The sequence below is a fragment of the Xiphophorus maculatus genome, chromosome 14 (genome assembly GCF_002775205.1).
Source record: "Xiphophorus maculatus strain JP 163 A chromosome 14, X_maculatus-5.0-male, whole genome shotgun sequence".
NCBI classification, from domain to species: Eukaryota; Metazoa; Chordata; class Actinopteri; order Cyprinodontiformes; family Poeciliidae; genus Xiphophorus; species Xiphophorus maculatus.
The window spans coordinates 18,530,423-18,548,410 of NC_036456.1; the positions used below are offsets into that span (position 1 = coordinate 18,530,423).

The following is a 17,988-nucleotide window of genomic DNA, read 5'->3' on the forward strand; positions in this document are numbered from 1 at the left end:
TTTTTCTTTCAGATGATAATTTGAGTCACAAAATGCCAACTATTGGTCAGTAAGTAAGTTGGTGAAGTAGAAGTTCAACATAATGTGAACAATCCGCAGTACAGGTTTGAGAGGCACCCACAAGAAAAAAGGCTGTAAGTTGTCTGAAAAAATAAAAATATTGGATGTACAAAATACAGCACATCTTGTTGAGGCTGTGGCTGAGAAAAAAAATCTTCACTTTCAGATGAATCTACTCTTGTATTAAAAGGTATTTTCAGACCTGATAGTCTGGTAGACCGGGTTTGATTGGGGACCAAAGTTGCAACATTTGTTGCATTTTCTGCTGCTTCTGTTTGCTTTCACGCTGCAGTTTGTCAAATGATCCAAATCCTTTGAAAAACTTGTTCTCCTCCTTGCCTGTGGTGGCGCTGCACCAAGAACCTCTGAAGGAAACGACACAAAAACCTCTGAAGACAACACTGACTGCAACTTTCTTTTTATGAAATGTAAACAAAATGTAAATGTGGAGTCAGAATTTAGTGGTTTCTTTTTTGTCTCTAGCAAAAGACCATGAGCCATTTCTCCCGCTAGGGTTGGTTTTGGTTGTATTTACCCAGAATGCCCTGCGCCATAGTCCCCTTACTGTTTTTGCAGCGGTTTCTGGTCCACCCGGCATTCATACATGAACCCCAAATTAATCTGACTTTCTAGGCAAACAACTAGAGCTTGATTAAAGTGAACTAAACAAGACATTTTTTTTAAATTTGTCAGTTTTTACACATTTCAACTTACAACTCTACAAATGTGGCCTAAAAGTCAGAATCTCATCTGCAGAATGTTTAATTTGAGCTCTGATCCTAAAAAGTATGCATTTCTCCCAACGTACTTAGGAAAGAAAGGTCTTACTAGAACAAAAAGTGAAGTTTACTGCCAAACTACAAAATTTTTGATTTAAACTTAGGCTAATTATCTGTAGCATCCCAATAAATTCCAAAACATTACCTTTTAAAGTATCTACCTGCAAACTACAAGAGATAATAACTCCCAAGCTGGTTTTGCCATACTGCAAATCTGACAATGATAGGGTTTACAAGTTATTTTAAAAGCGAATCTTAATGTGTTCAAATAAATACATTTCCATAAAAGCTCTGCCAAATTAACATAGTGATTAATAACAAAACACAATTTAAAAATTGGGTCATTTTCTTCCACTAGCAGGCTCAGAAATCCCAATACACCAATAAAGATGAGCCTTCCAGTGATTAAACTCTCCATCCACACAGCACTATTCAAAAAGGCACCTCTTTGCTACCGAGCAGTCATTAAATTTCCTCAGATCTCCACTCCAAAATGAATAAATGTTGGCTGATAGATAAGAAGTCCTAATTAAAAGCCAAAAACAGGAGGAAACAAAAAGGGGGAAAAGTAGCACCTCAGCCAAAATCAGAGATAAAAGAACTGCTGTAACACCAGCTACACGTGGCCTCAATATTATTCCTGGGAGCTTCTTTCATACAGTCCATAAAAAAATCAGACACAGAGCTGCAAGTACAAAGCATTTATTTTAACGCCACTGAAATAGAAGTGTAGCTCCAGCTGCTTTGAACACACGTGACTTTATTAGGCTTAATCATACAAAACATCTCAACTGTGTTACCTTCAGTTTACACAAGATTCACTGCTCTGCAAAGGTTTGCAGTGACCATAATAAAATGACTTTGTGGAACATTATGTGGAGAAACTAGCAATGTGACAATTTTCAAATAAAAATGATATTCTAAATGCAAACAGGGTCAACTTTACTAAAGACAATACTTCTCTAAACAAAGTCACCACTAACAGTCTCAGTTACCCAGATAACGCTGAAAAAGCTGCTGCCTCATGCAAAAAATAAAATTAGTTCAATGCCACTCTGTACATTTGCTCTACATACACGCTTGCTTATCTTGATGTTGGTTTGCATCGGCGTTCAATTGTTCCCCCACTTCCTCATCAAAAGGATTCAGACTGCTGTTCTTTTGCAAGCATTTAGCTTTTGAATAAAAAAATATTTAAAAACTTCCAAACAAAATACAAAGCACGACTTTCAAAATCCTCCAAATTTTCCAAGCCATATTCTTCAAAGCTTTGCGTTCCCTACTTTGCAATTGACTGAAGCCACCAGTTAGAGGCAATAATATGAATAAAAATCAGAGTAGGTAAACGGATAAAAATACAAATAAGTGTGATTTATTCGTATTGTTCTTCTGAACCACAGAGGGATAGTAAAACTGAAACGACGCGTCAAGATTTGCATATTCATGTTTTTTTTTTTTACAGCTGCTGATGAAATACGAGGAACAACACCTTTAAAAACATCCCAGTTATTAAGTAGGTCAAAGACAAACAATGGCTGCTCAGTTAGACATTATTGCCTGTTTTGAATGCAATTAAGCAACTTTTTGTTTGTCAATTTATACAGAAGTGTATTTCTAATGGAGAATACCCAGGTGTCTGAACACGTTTTCTTCCTACAGGTATGTAAATGTAACTCTTTCATACAAATATTTGTTTTACAGAATAAAGGAAAAAAAAGGAATACAAGAAATCTATTTTTAGCTGCCACTTTAATTTAAGTTTCTAATTGCATTTACTCCAGCTCTGTTATAATGCTGTGAAAAAAAAGGGCCTTAAAGTAAGTTATTATATTTTGGATCTCAAACAAAGTTAAAGCCTTCAAGGTCAATCGGCCTTTTCTTTGTTTGTTTTTTTTTTTTAAATCATGTTAGTGCTGTCAAAAAAAGAAAACACGCTTGTCTAATACAAAGAGTCACACCCTTCAAACCAGGTGTGCTCCTCCTTAATAATGATAATGATGTACTATTCACCGCACCATCTTGAAGACAGTCATCTTCAACAAAATTGCAGATTATTTTTATCCCTTTCTCACAGGAATACAAGTGAATGGATGGGTTCCCACTTATCTTAGTCAAAAAGATGTAGTTAACACTTTGCTACAAATATCCTTTTGCAGGATAAAAATAGGTTTCAGGAGAGCTGCAACTTATTTTTCTATGTGACTGAGCCAAGTGAAGGAGATGGTGTTTGACTATATAGCATTACATGTGGCATTGACGTATTGATAGTTTGTTCTCAACATCTCAAACTAACTACATACCACCAGTGTTTTTTCTCCAAAAGCTACATTACCATAGTGTAGTAGTTTAATTCTTTTTATGAGTAAATTGCAAATTATGTGTAGAAAAGTGAGGCTCACACAATCCCAAAAATCACATTTACCCAAATACTGACACAATTTTAGTGCTTCAAATTACACTTTTTTGTTTTAAGAATTAATGCTCACCCATCTTAACAACCAAACTGAGTTCACCACAAAGCCTGTTTAAATCCACAGGCAAGATGCTGACCTGGGAACATCTTCCTACTTTAACAGGATTTCCACAGACACTGAATGTTTATTAAAAATAGCAGATGATGCACAGAATTTTAACCAGTCATTTGAATTTGTAACTAATGATGCACACATTTACTGTGACGTAAATTAATAAATCACATTCAGTATAATAAACTGAGGACCAAAAACAAAAAGAAAAACCTATGTAACGGAATTTTTTTCCACTTTCAAAAGTGATGCAACTTAATGTTAGAAGAAGACATCCTCAGTCTGTCTTTCATGCGTATAAATCTCTTCTTATGTGAAGGAAGTAGGAGGCAATCTCCCCCCGTAGGCCTTGATACAGACTGCTGGTACAACAGCCACGCCAGTATAACAAACTCCCAAAGTAATTTTGAGAGAGACCCCTCACTTTAGCAAGATGGTGTCACGCCGAGTCTCAATTTGCTGTGAATGCAGTGTGTGTGGGATCGTAGAGTGTGTATGCCCCGTCTGACTGTACACTAGCCCCCCAGCTCCCTTTGGTGTGTGTGTGTGAGAGAAATCAATCCACCAACTCCTGTTTGCACTCTTGCTGTCATAGTTGGGACACACAGCATAGCAGTTCCCTGTTCTGAGTGCAAGCGCTACATGTGGGCCAAAGGCATAAGCATGCTACTGTAACCTTCAGAAGGTGAGATAAACGGATGGCTACATTATCAAGTCTGCTTGCATCTAGGGCTGTTGTAAAAAAAAATATTTTAGTAACCGAGTACTCTATAGAATATTTTTACGATTAATTCACAACAACTAGTAGGCGGAAGTAAGAGCGCTGCCCACCACAAATAATGATCCGGCCGGAATACATAACAAGTACATAAAAACATAAATTAACGAAACTTCGAGGCAGATAAAGTTTCCTCGCGGAATTTTAATAATCGAGATACTCGAATCATTCGAGGAATCGTTTCAGCCCTATTTGCATCCTTTTGTTGCTCTGAATTGAGGATTTGGACTGAAGAAGTTTTCTTCTTGGTACTTGTTACAAGAAACTTTTAGATAGACTGGATTCCTCTCATTTAGTGATTTTATATCTAAACTAAAACTTAATGGGGCCAATTCAATGACATGCACCCATTTAATAGCTTGACATTTCTTTTTAACTATGTATTTTTTGTGTTGTATTTGTTGCTGCCTCTTGACCAGGACTCTCAATGGGGTTTTATCTTGGTAATAAAGAACAAATAAAAAAAAATTCAATCAGTTTCTTTGATAATGATGCACAAAAAGCCACTGGTGAACTATTCTGGGGTCATTTTAACTGTATGTTTCGGTTATTTAATTAAAATCATCTGGTATTTCAAAGCTCAGGGTTTCCCCCAGTGTATTATAAGTCTGGCGGGCCACCAGGCTTTACTTGTGCCAGGCAAAGCATTGCTTATTTAAGTTTATAAACATTTTTTTGCATTTTTTAAGACTTTATAGTTTGTGTTCAGGTATTAATCTTCCAATAACACATGATTAACAAGGCATATCTGCAAATTTTCTGTCAACTTTAAACATTTTTTAACTTAAAAACACAACGGTATGCTGGATGAATGACTGCCCTAGCACCCAACCACCAGGCTTAGCAAGTTTTCTGGGGGAAACCATGAAAGCCTATGACGACAAAATGCCTTCTAACAACGTGAACAGGCCCACAGCATCACAGATCCTCCATCGTATTTAACAATGAGCGTTAGTTGTTTTCATGCATATTCATTCTTTATTTCACAGAAATCTAAATCTTTATATCTTAAAAGTCAAAAGCAAACTCCACATTTACATTTGTGATAGTAAACCACATTTCCTTTGCTTCCTGACTAAAAAAAAAAAAGAAATGAAATAAAAGGCTTTAGTTACATTTTAGTATTTTATTCCCCCAGTGGATTTTGTCAAACTAAATCAAGGTAATCCAAGGGGTCAGATTTATTTTTATTTTTCAGTCTGAGCTCACACTACTACAAAAAAAACAACTATTTTAAAGCTTTAGTACATGGCGTGCCAACAAACCTGCCCTGCGGGTTGATCGAGGCCAACGAGAGGCGACTGTCCCAGTGAGAAGATCCTCCTTTCCTTCCTCATTTTAATGGACTCTAAACAAGGGTGTGAAGTCAAACTGCTAATCAGCTGTGTTTTCAAAGGCATCTTCTGGATTAAAGTCGATGAAAATTGAGCTGCGTAAGCATTACCAGAACTCAACATTCAGGGTTCGGTAGCAGCGACTCAATGTTTTTAAGAATGGGTGATGATTTTTATCCTAATAGACATTTTTCCCATCAGCTAAGCTAACATGTCAGAGCTTGAACTGCTCAGGTATTAATTGTCTGCTTTCATTCTCAACCGTTTTAGTTCATAGTAGAGGTTTGTGTGGTAACTAGAAAAATATTCTTTTTAAGATTTGATTTATTTATGTCATTTTTTCGTGTTGTAACAAATCTAAGTATTTGCTATGATGTTTTATTCCTATATCTTCAAAAGTTTTAATCTATAATTGGAAACATCAAATCCATGTTAATAATAATAATAATAATAATGAGGGAAACCTTCAGCTGGACTGGCAGAGCAGAGGAACAGAGTTCACCTGAAGCCTGGAGAAAAGCCCATCGTTTCCCCTCCTGTATGACGTCAAGCTTTTCAAATCTACGGTTGAGTGCCACACCTACGGCTCAGCCAAACCAGAAAGGCCAGTTTCACCCCTGCTCCCTGGGATCCAGCCCAACAAACAGCTGGAAGCGTCACAGCAGCCGCCGCACCACTCCGATTCCCAGGAACGCCAAACCTTCGACGACGAAAACGAACCTCCGATTTCATTAATAATTAACAGTGTGCGCGAGGGGGGAAACAATGAGTAACTCCTCTTTGAGTGAGTGAGCGAGCGAGTGAGTGAGCGAGTGAGTATGACGAAGTGAATGACATTTGTGTGCTTGAAGCAGATTCCCTGGTTAAGCTTTGCTTTTCATCTCATCTGGCTCGTGACAGGTCTGTCAAGGTTAAAGGCCTAATTTATTGTTTTCTGGGAGTGAAAAAAGGAGTAAGAAAAACATTGCTTAGAGATGAATCATAAAGACAAAGAAATTGGTTGTGATATGTTCCACAAATCCAGAGACTCTCATGTATATGGAGTTTCACTGCAAGCCTCTTACACTCCCAAAAGGTGTCAGGTGAAAAACATGAACCCGTGCCCAGCTGCACTCAAATTACCAACACGGCGTTTGCTTTGTCTTTTGTTGCTGTGGTGCTTAGCACCGTTTTTAATCTGCAAGCCACAGTGGGGCGGCTTCAATAGGTCAAAGTAAAACACAAACTAAAGTTGAGAAACAAAACAACTGTGCAGTTGGTACAACATTCTTCAATTAATTCAGAGGCTAAATAGATCACTATGCTAGCTCACAGGTGGTACAGGGGTTTCTATACGATGCAAAGGTTTTTTTTTGGTTTTTTTTTTAAACACAGCAGGAGGTGTTCCTAATCTCATTCATTTAAAGTCCACATAAATACAACACAATCTGATTTAACCTCATTAGAAGCAAGTATTAAACAGTTTCCTAATGAAATTTAAAAAGGTTTCGTCACTGCTGAACCTCATCGGACAAGATGATCCTAAATAAAGGGGCAAAACTATGGGAAAATGTTGCTGATCTGTCCAAAATGCTGACTATATATAACATTAGAGACTGTTTGGCTTTTAATAGAAATACTTCACACAATTCCCGATGATTTGGCAGAAAAAGAAAAAAAAAAAAGAAAACAAGATTACGTAAAAAGCTGTCAAACCAAAAGGCTTATTGATACTCAAAAGGTATTCTCACACCACCCTTGAATTTCTGCAGCTTCTGTCACATTACAACCACAGACCTGCTAATTTTATAGGATAGTTGAAGGTAAATGATAGCAGGGCTTCTCCACTAAAAAAATGTGGGTTAGGAGACTGTTAAATATATTGCTATGACATCATCAGTAGGGATAAACACGCAGCAACTCTCTGAACTAAAACCGTGAAGAAGAAAATTATAACTGCCATTTCTAATAGTCATATTTTCATTAGCTGTTTTTATTATTTTATGCTTTGATGCATTTAAAACTAAAATACATTTCTCTGGTTGAATGTAAACGGTGCTGCTATCTTGTCAGATCCATTTTCAAAAGGAGATTGTAAATCTCAACAGGGTTTTTTATTTGATTTAATAAAAATTATTACTGTGTACCGTCACCAATATCCAACTACCACAATCCAGATTTATTTAATTTCAGTTTGTGGCTGTACAGTAACCACATGCAACAGGATATGAATAATAGTTCAGGTGAAACCTTCTGCTATTTGCCCTCTAACATAACAAAAAGTAAAATCAATGTATAACATAATATGTAGTTCTATGCATCCATGCATTTGAATACTTGAGACCAACTCTAAAAATGCCTATAGAGACCTATTTTAGTACTCAAAATACTAAAAATGCCTTAATAGGCATCAATAATTGCAGTGGAAACCATCATAGTCCTAACACAGATCCAACGTCAATCAATAGTCTCCCTCATCTATGCTCAACGACAATTATTCACGTCAACTAATAGCGTATCAAGTAGCAAGTTGATATGCTTTACAAAAAATAATCTGCAAATAGGCAGATTTAAATTTTCTGTGAGTAATGTTGAGTTGTTCCACAGAAAAGTCTCCAAATAGGTAAATTTGTGAATACTGAACCACAAATACTGCTGAAGACTGGTACAAAATTAAAATAATATGCATTACTAATCATTCAGGCATCAGACCTAAACTGTCTGCTGTTTTCATAAACACACAAACCCTAAAACCACAATGAAAACCACAGTCTGGTCCCGAGCATGACGACGTGCCAGCGGTACGTTTTGTCCACATATACCAGTAAAATAAGTCATAAGTGTGTGATATTAAAGTGGCCAAACATGTGCAACATTATATGACTTCCCTGCAAGTACAAGTCTCAATAATACAGGGCATGTACTGCTGAAAATATTAACCAAAGGCAGCATACAGGTATCTGATTTCAGGCCAGTTCCTGTTCAAACACAGGCCAACTGCCAGCATAAAAATCTGATATAACCGTGCAGCTTCAAGTTATAGTTGTAAAATACACTCACTTCCATGTTATCTTATGAAACGTTCATAAAATACAAACGGTCTTTGTGATTCGTAACAAAAGGCCTCACTAGAAAAATCCCTGCATGTGAAGTTATTGTTGGAAATATCTGCACCCCATATCACAAAATGTCAGGGGGAAAACCTACATAGCAAATCTTTACGTAAATAAAATGAATGAGATAGAAATTGCCCATAATTTGATTTATTTTAAAATAATTTTCATCTTTCTAGTATGTATAAAATGTGAGCCAAATATTCTACTTACGAATATGTTGACGTCAACATATTCTTTCAGGCATTTATTAAAAAATTTATACAATAAATTATGAGTATTTATAAATTGAGCTATTATAAACCAAGATAAGTAATATTTAAATGATTCCCATAACCCTTATAGATAATTACTGGTATCTTACATGTAACATGAGAAAGAAATTGGCCAATTAGGCTGAACAAAAACAACAAAACAAATGAGAGGAATGTTAATTAGATCCTCTGCAATCATCAGGTTGATTTTTAACTAATAAATTGTTTTTTGGTTGTTGTTTTTTTTTTAAGTAAAAATGGCTGGTTGAAAGCTGATGTGAAAGCATGTGAATGATGTCAAACACAGAGGGAGAGAAAAAAGCAGGTCATGTTTGTAAACTTGGTGTCTGGCGGTTAAGGTGCAGTCATACGGGGTGTTATTGTTGATCCTAAATTAGGCATGGGCTGGTATGAGACTCTCACAGTACAGTGACCTTGATTAAAAATGCCAGTTTCATGATATTTATGCGTAAATGTGAGACAAAATGTACAAAGTGTGATTTATCTACTTTTACTTTAAGAAAATAATCCACAAGTTTCCTCACTGGTGCTAATAATTTAACATCTTGGTGGTTACAATTATATTAATATTATTTATTGTTATTTTGATACACTCACTTGGGAAAAAAAAAAAAAAGAAGTAGAAAATCTATTAAAGTTTTTAACTTTGTAAATTTGAAATTGCCATGTCATCTTAAGAGGAAGTATTAGGGAAACTGTATACAGAAACAAAAGGAAGAGTACATTTCTGCCAAAAATACTCAGAAATTTAGATTAATCTAAAATTTTCTAGAAATAACGAGGAGATTTCTGAGTCTGAAAAGTTTAAAATTTGCTAGAAAAATCACTGACATTGTGAACTTTTTTTCCTAGAAAATTCCTGAGATTAATCCCAAAATTTCTGATTTCTTTGCAGAAATTTACTCCCCCTTTTTTAAATCTACAATAGCCCTAATATGCCATCATAACATCTTAATTTTATTTCCAATCATCATTTTAGCTGTATCTGAATGCTTTCTATCTGTTAGTTGCTACTGATTAGCTGAATGTTTTCCATTGAGGGAGAAATAAAGGATTGTTCTGCTCACTTTTGAACTTTGCATTAGCTTTCGAGGCCTTTTTATCATTCTACTGTGGCTAATTATTTATTAACTAAGGTAGCTAGAAGAAGGTTGTCAAACAGAGAAACAACAGTTAGTCAGTGATGAGTTAGTCTAATTTATAATGTTTTATTTTCAGCCATCAGATTTATTTTCCATCCTTATGGACAATTTTTCTAGGCTGATCAAACAAAAGACAGTGAATGGATTTATATCCAAACAGTCAAGTTTTAAAGGGTAATATTGCAGCCACCTGTTTGGCAGTGAGCAGCAACAAGTTAATTGACTGAAGAAAGCTTAAGAAAAAGAAATGGGTTCCTGTTCCCTTTCTGCTGCTCCTCTCCCAGTTTAACTACAGACTTACACGAACACTGCAGTAACAAAATCTTACAAGTATTTTTCATCTAGTTTCTAATTCAAATATCTTAGTATGCTTGAGATAAGACAAAACTAACTTCTAATTAATATTTCATAGATATAGGAGCTTGATTTAAGTAAATAATTGATTAAAACATCGGTTCCACTGGCAGACTATTTCTCTTAAAACAAGATTTAAATTTGTACAAAACTTTAATATTCTGCTCATAATAAAACAGCAGAGTATTTTAATTTTATTTCCTTTGAATCTTTAATAAACACTTGATATAAATTAATTAAAACATAAAAAACAACTTCAATAAAACTTGAAAGCCTCACCTTCATTAAGGTTCAACAACAAAGAAGGATCCAGTTTGTTCAGCCACTTCCCAACAATGACAAAAGGACGGAAATAAACGGACCGACCAGTATTTGCAGCTTGTATTTGTGTCAAAAGACGTGATTTGACAAAAATTTTACTGTAAAACAGAAAATCAGTCTGTCATACGCAAGAAGCGGACGAGCAACAACATCATCATTCTGGAGACATTTTACACCAAGAAACACTCTTTAGTGCTGAAGTAATTAAAGCACAGACATCTACAGCTTTCTGTTTAAAACAAGCCGCCTGTATGTCATGCACTTTTCAACAAGTTCCTCAAACCGACTGCCGTTATTAGCCTTGCACAACGAGCCATTTAACATATCTGCCATTTAACACCGCTAAACACATGTCACAAGGCACTTCTCTGACGATGCGCCCGGGTCAGACTGGGACGTCTTCACAGGTTGCGTTTAATCCCACCTCAGTTTGGAGTACGGTTGACATTCGCTGCCATTTGGTCCTGTATCTGTAGCTTTCCAAACAGACCCATTTGTGAGGAAATGCATATCTGTGACCTTTCACCCAGCAACTCTGTTAAGGACTGGCAATGATCAAAACCCTTTTGTCTCCTGAATGGGAAAAATTCAGATTAGATGTGATCGGGTTAATGAATAAATGCCTTCAATCCGATGCACATCACATGTTTCGAGGAATGAGGGGGACGGGGTTTCCAACTGCTACAGGAAATATATCCTCCTCCTCTTCTTTATTGTCGTATCATTTATGAAACTCCACTTTGGAGGAGAAATTGCTGTGTGCCAGTGAGAGGCATAGAGGAGAGCTAAATGTAATGCTCTCCTCGTCATAATGAGAGGTTGGAGCTATTCTAGATGGACGGTTATCAGCCTTCATCCGGCCAGTAACCGCTCTCGCTTGGTACAGACGAGAAAAATGCAACATTAATGGCCTCATCCGTCTGTTAAAGCACTGGCATTTAGCGTCAAGGCAGATATTTAATGCACAGCTTCATGAATATTTCTATTTTAGTTTAGTCAGCTCTTCATCAGGCCTGAAAGGAAAAGCTGCTGAGCACCAGAGAGAGGTGAACATTAAGAGTATTTTTGTTTATAAGATTTCCTTGTGAAAAAGCAAATGTACAAATTTTTATATCTTAGAAAAATCTTTGTTGTTATTATTTGAAAATGTTCAATTACATGTTTAATTTTTAATAGAAATGTTATTTAAAAATAAAACATTTTATTTAAATGTTTAATTTATTTAAAAATTGTTTTTCACTTAATTTATTTATTTAGATATATTTTTATCTGTAAAAACATTTATATCATTTCTAAAATTGTATGTTTGAAAATTAGAAATTTAAAAATATGAAATTAAAAAAGATAAATACATTTCTTGTTTGATTGGCTCACGTACACTAATGCTGCGACTGTAAATTATGCTAAAAAGAAAAAAAAATGGAGTGACCAGTAACCCTAAACAATGCTTAACAATACAATTTACTGGATTTATCAATATAGCAAATGGAAGTAGTACCAGTCTATAAAAGTGTGATGCCAAAACAATACAAGGTTCAGTTTGAACACACAGCTGTCGGAAACAAGTTAAGGAAATGCATTGTAATGTTTAAACATTAAACCGAAAAGATTTAGCTGCTGTTATAGTCAATAAGAGAACAAAAGAAACTTCTATCCAAGTACACTCCAAAGTACTTGGAGTGTACTTAGTTTATTAAAACTATGAAAGGATTTCTCACTTGATTCCAGATTCTTAAAAACCCCAAATTTTACATCTCGCATGTATTGTATATTGTTTAAAATAATTTTGTGAAAAAGCTGAGAAACTGCTATGGAATTGCAGCTAATTTTCAAAGAGAGTTTTGGTTTTAATATACTTAAAAGATTTATCAAGATGACCAACACATTGTTGTTTTTAAACAATTTACAAGATGTTATCCGAAAGATCTATAGATTTACATGCAATGCAACATTATCTTTCATAAACATAAATAATGTTTTCTTAGATGAATACAATTAGTCTTTGTGATGCAGCTAAATATGGAGGTGCGCATCTCTCAGAGCGCGTGCGGTCGTACCCTCACCTACATGTGGTCAACATGCTTTTCCTTTTACAGAACACTGGAGGTAATGATCTGTGCTGTTTAATGTGCCAACACACTCAGGTTGACTCATGGAGTGAGATCAGGGTATGAACAGATAACGTCTGACAGCGGCCTGGTTTTTTTTTTAGACGGAGCAAAAACCTCTGAACCCTCAGGTGTCCGCCATCGAGAAGCCTTCCTATTGGCTGATAAGAGCCCACATACCTGAGCTCTGCTTTTCAGTAGAGAAAGTAGAAAACCTAAAAGATTAATTTGTGTTATCTTTTTCTACCAGAAGTGGTAAATACATTCTTCCTGAGATGTTTCCGATAACATTTCCAAAAATAAAGTTCATTGTAATCTCTCAGCAGATGTTTTTAAAGTCATTTAGAGTTAAATTTATAACCGTAAAACCATGAAACATCTCAATCAATGCGATTTCTTTATATAATGCCCATTCACAATAAATGACAACTTAAAAGTATTTTAGGTGCACAGCTTAACAAACCTTTATTCTTCCAACAAAACAATTTGTTTCCCGTTGTTCAAATCCTTTGCAAAGCACCAAGTGATTATTCCAGTGTATTTAGGAACCTCTTAGCTTAAGAAGAGATAATGGAGCATTGTTTGACATCACATGGTGATGTGTATTGTTGCAGTGTTTATAATCACTTCCTGCACCTGAATAAGCCTTGAAATGACGGTTGTGCCTCTCCCCAACCTCAAGGCGTCACTTGAAATCCAACATGACGAAACCTTTTGGTAGATTTTAAACAAAACTCAGTATATAGTAGATAGGAACTGAAGTTTAATTGGAAGTTTGTACTTGCACCGTAATCACTAAAAGCTTCTTCCTATTGTTAATGATCCACCGTCACAACAGACTTCCTGCTGGGAAATATTTAGCTTTCCTGAGTCAACACAGCCCTGTGCAAACAATACGCAAACTGATTTCTTCAGTATGAAACTACTTCACCGACGTATTACCATTTTGAATGGCAAATAACAGCGTCTGTATCTGAAAAGGTAATGTTTTGGCCTTTATTTCCCCTCTACAAGAACGCACATTTCACCAAATTCAAATGATTGTTTCCACACCAAGACATGCCCCATATAGGAACTACAAAAGATTATAGATAACAATTCAAAACATAATCTAATGTGGGCAACGAATACCACATCTGCTCCAGAAGAAACATGATCTTTTTAACATTTCTTATTGCTACCTATTTATTTGCTGACAGTTTGATACATAAGAAGAAAAACACACAAAAAAACACCATCCGCTAAATTTACAGGTACTTCTAAAGCGCTAATTATGCAGAATAGTACAACTTTCTGTCCTTTTGCTCTTTGTAGAGTATCTAGGTCATATTGGCTGGTTCATTATTCAGGTTTTCTGCTACGCTAGCCAGCTAGCATCCAAACAGGCTGTAACTAACATCATTGTCTCAGCAGGAGTGACGGCACTCCTTAAGCTTTCACATCGTGACTGTTTGTGTTTTTTGAGTCCACAAATACTTCCAGACGGATGAGCCCTTCCGCGTCTCTTGAAAGCGACTAGAGACGCTTTGTAGCTTCCATTCAGCCAGAAGACAGGCAGTGCTCAGCAACATTTATCTGCTTGGTATCTTATTAAACTAATATAGTTGTTGCCAAACACTTATGGTCAGAAAGATGGCGACTTCAGGTTTTCTGATTCTTACTGTGTGAACGTACATATTTTTCTGCCGCTATTACGCCTAAATTTCTCCACTGTGGAACAATAATGACTATTTTTATTCTAGTTTTTCTTAAAGTGAAATAAAGTGTCTGTATTGCAGCTTGGTAATATCTACATTCAATAAAAACATAGTTGGAAACTGAAAGCGTTGCAGTCATTGCATTAATGAAGGTAACATCGCGGTGCACCGATTGCAGTTTTATACCCCGTCACCGATCTTTAAAAACCCTGACGATTTTGATTTTGGTCAATACTTCCTTTTTTTGTCTAAAAAGTCGCTAAATATAGCAACAAAGTTACTTAAGGGAACAGCAGATGATTTTTTAGACCTTTGCAAAGGTAAGATAGCATCAGTGGATGTCATCGCTCTACCAAATTTAAGAAATCTTTGTTGATTTATCGGGTCACCTCTACTTATAACGCAAGTTATCAAGTTGTTTAAAATGAAGAAAATTTTATTATCAATAATGTATTTTCAGTCAAGGTTATTCCAGCCAATGTTAAGTCACGCGGTTTTGGTTTTAGCATTAACATTTGGGACATGAATTGCCCCAAACTCCAATATTATTTCTTACAACACCAATTTTATTCACCATCTCAAATGGATTCTTTGACTAGTTTTTGCCAACATACCTATGCTATGCGTTTCTGGTCATTTGCAATGACAAATACATTAACAATCATGTTAAATTGTCTATGCTAAAACAGGTTGAGGTGGCAGAAAGTCAAAAAGGAAGACCTGCCTGGAAACACAGACTAAACAGATACCTAAATCTGCTCTGCCCTGCTGCAAGGAGTGGGAAATCCAGCATAATTGCGTAGGCGCGCTGGTGAATCACTGTTGTGTGGCAAAAGACAACAAAGGCAGAGCAAAAGGACTGAGAAATCAGTCATTTATGACACTATTCAGGAGAGTCGTCTTACCTGTGCTGTTGAAATCTCAATGACTTGCCCCTGTGAGGGCCTTGTTGACATTTCTGGAGAAAACCGTGAAGAAACGCCGATCGATCAGCGTCTGTTGATCATTTAAAACCCCTTGTAGCTAATGGTGGAGGGAAACTTCCAACAGATGTCCCCCGTTGAATCAACAAGTTGAATCCCACATCAGCGGCTAGTTAGTAGAATTAGCCTGCGAGCTAGCGACTAGCTTGTAGCTGCTGCGTGTCCCATGTTTGTCAACGGGCAACAACCGTGCGAAAAAGCTTCTGTTTCCCCCCCTCAACTTTGCTGTTTGGCTTTAAAAGCATTCAGGTCCAAAAAAAACATTTAGAAATGGAAAGCAGAGGAGTTTGCAGAATGGGTACGCTTGTGGGACAGCTAGCGTGTTGTGCTAGCTTGGAAGGAAAAAGTTGAGCAACGGTTGAGCCAAATGGGGACAAGGCAACTTAAATCTTCATGAAAAATTTTGTTTTCATCCAAAGCTAACTTCACAGTACTCCTCGACGGCGTTACAGCGTCCCTCTCGTGCCAACAGATGTTTCCTTTAAGCTTCGATATCAGGTCCGAGGTCCAAAAACTTTCAGGCCAAAAGTTATTCCCGACTCTGACAGGACAAAGTCAAAATATCCCACTCAGAAGATTCCTGAAAGGAGACAGGAAAGGTAAAACTTTGTCAAATAGAGACATTGCAGGTGAGAAACGCCGAATAGAGTATGTTGCGTTGGCTAACTGTTAGCCAAAATCGCTATTTCAACGTCTCTTTCAAGGCAAAGCTTAGCTAGTTAGCTTCTATCACCCAGCGACAGACCGCAGTGGCGCTGACTGCCAAAAGGGCGACCCGCAAAAAAAAAAAAAAAAAAAAGAAAAAACAAATTAATCCCAAATCCACGCAAATTACCGGCGATTTCTCTTTCTCGCGCTGCGTGATTGGAATAAGGTCGCTCACCGAGTGCTGCACTGCAGTGTGGCGATATAGCAGCAGCAGCTCGTCCTGTCGGTGCGCCGACTGAAGGAGGAGGAATCATCAAGTTGTTGAATCCATTATAGGGCAAAGTGGGGCTTTCTTCTTTAGGAGGGGTGTGTGTGTTACGGGCGGCAGGAGGAGGGGGGGTAGAAAGGCGAGGAGCTGCGCCCCGAATGCGGTCTATCCTGCCCTGATACCGGAACAAGCCAATAACAGCAACATGGCTGCTTGCACCACGACTAAGAGGGAGGGAGTTCTGTGTTCGGCTTTGCTCGATTTTTTCCGAATTTTCACTGCTGAACGACTGACCGCCCGGAGATGGGAATTCCGACTCCTTTCCGGGATCCGACTCAGACGCCTCAACTCTATTCAAAAATACTTCATTGATTCCAAAGGGAAGTTAGGTGTTGTTGTAACTCATGCCATCCAAGATTCCTCGAGGAATTTGCGATGTTGATGGTTATGAAGAGAAAGGGTATCCTGTAGCAGTCTGTATTACAACATATCTGAGGAAGCCTCTGACTGAAGACACTCTGTTCTTGTACAATGGTCTTGTGAAAAGGATGCTCAGGGTTCTCAATAATTTTCTGGATTTTATGTACTATTATCTCTAGATTTTCCAGAACAAAACCAACCTTTTTAATCAGGTTGTTGAGCCTTTTTAGGTCACTTACTGATGCTGCTGCCCCTAACAAATGATGGTAGAAAACATTTACATCTAAGCTTCCTCAAGAAGTATAGTCTGCTCTGCCCCTTCATTGTTTTTCAAAAAAATTGTGTTTATTTTTGGTGATTGATTTTGGATCAGATCTAGATGAATACAGACAATAATAAAAGTGAACTTTTGCATTGTATTTACTCCAGCTCTATGGACTCATTTACCTCTGAAAGCACACTCCACTGAGTTGTTCTGTCTTTTTTCTTTACCTTTCAACTAAAGTAGGTGATGAAGCCTTAATAGATCTTACTTTTGTATCTCCATATCTAATACTTTATTAACTTTTATGGATAAAGTGTGAAGCTTATTGGTAGTATTTAGCTAATTTAAATCTATAATACAAATAAACTACATGATTGAGGAGACAAACTTTAAGCCACATTTATGTAAAAAAAAAACATTGTAATGTTCAGAAATAATTATATATGTGCTGTGCACCAAATATTAGTTCTTGTGCAGGAAATAAATATGTGCTATATGTTAAAAAGGGGGGAAATGTTGTTAAAAACAACTAAGACATTGATTAATATATTTGATGCATATTTTATGATGATTATTCTTGATGATTTGGATGAATCATTTGACAAAATGTAATGTTTATTGCTTGTTTCATAATTTATTTTACTGTATTTTATGATGCAGAGCATTTTGACCTCCTCACATGTCTGTTGACGTCTTGCTGTGGCTTTAGCTGAATGCAGAGTTTCATATTTCACAAAAACTGGCATCACACATTATGCATCATTACTAGGTAAACCTTTTTCACTGTGACTACTGTATTGCTAATTTTGAAACTACTTCCTGAGTGACAATATTAGAAACTACTGAAAATCCTCACAATAATTATCTGCCTAAATGGTTGGATCATGGCAAAAAGCTAAAAGGTTCTTGGGAGCTTCAATGGACACTTTTCTAAGTTCC

At 36.6% G+C, this 17,988-nt stretch overlaps 1 protein-coding gene across 10 annotated transcripts in view; it reads right to left on the reverse strand.

Moving 5' to 3' along the window:
• The window catches only part of mark2 (microtubule affinity regulating kinase 2), a 65,727-nt gene extending 49,124 nt beyond the window's left edge, over positions 1-16,603 (reverse strand). For 5 of the 10 annotated variants that reach the window (XM_023346535.1, XM_023346540.1, XM_023346536.1 and 2 more), the window contains exons 1-2: positions 16,332-16,602; positions 15,371-16,028 (exon numbers count right to left, since the gene is read on the reverse strand). In XM_023346535.1, the coding sequence (XP_023202303.1) occupies positions 15,371-15,421 (51 nt within the window). In that variant the 5' untranslated portion in view covers positions 15,422-16,028; positions 16,332-16,602. Of the gene's footprint in view, positions 1-15,370; positions 16,244-16,283 lie in introns of those variants that run through there. The other 5 variants (XM_023346542.1, XM_023346541.1, XM_023346533.1 and 2 more) reach the window with 4 other exon arrangements.
• Between the last annotated feature and the right edge of the window lie 1,385 nt (positions 16,604-17,988).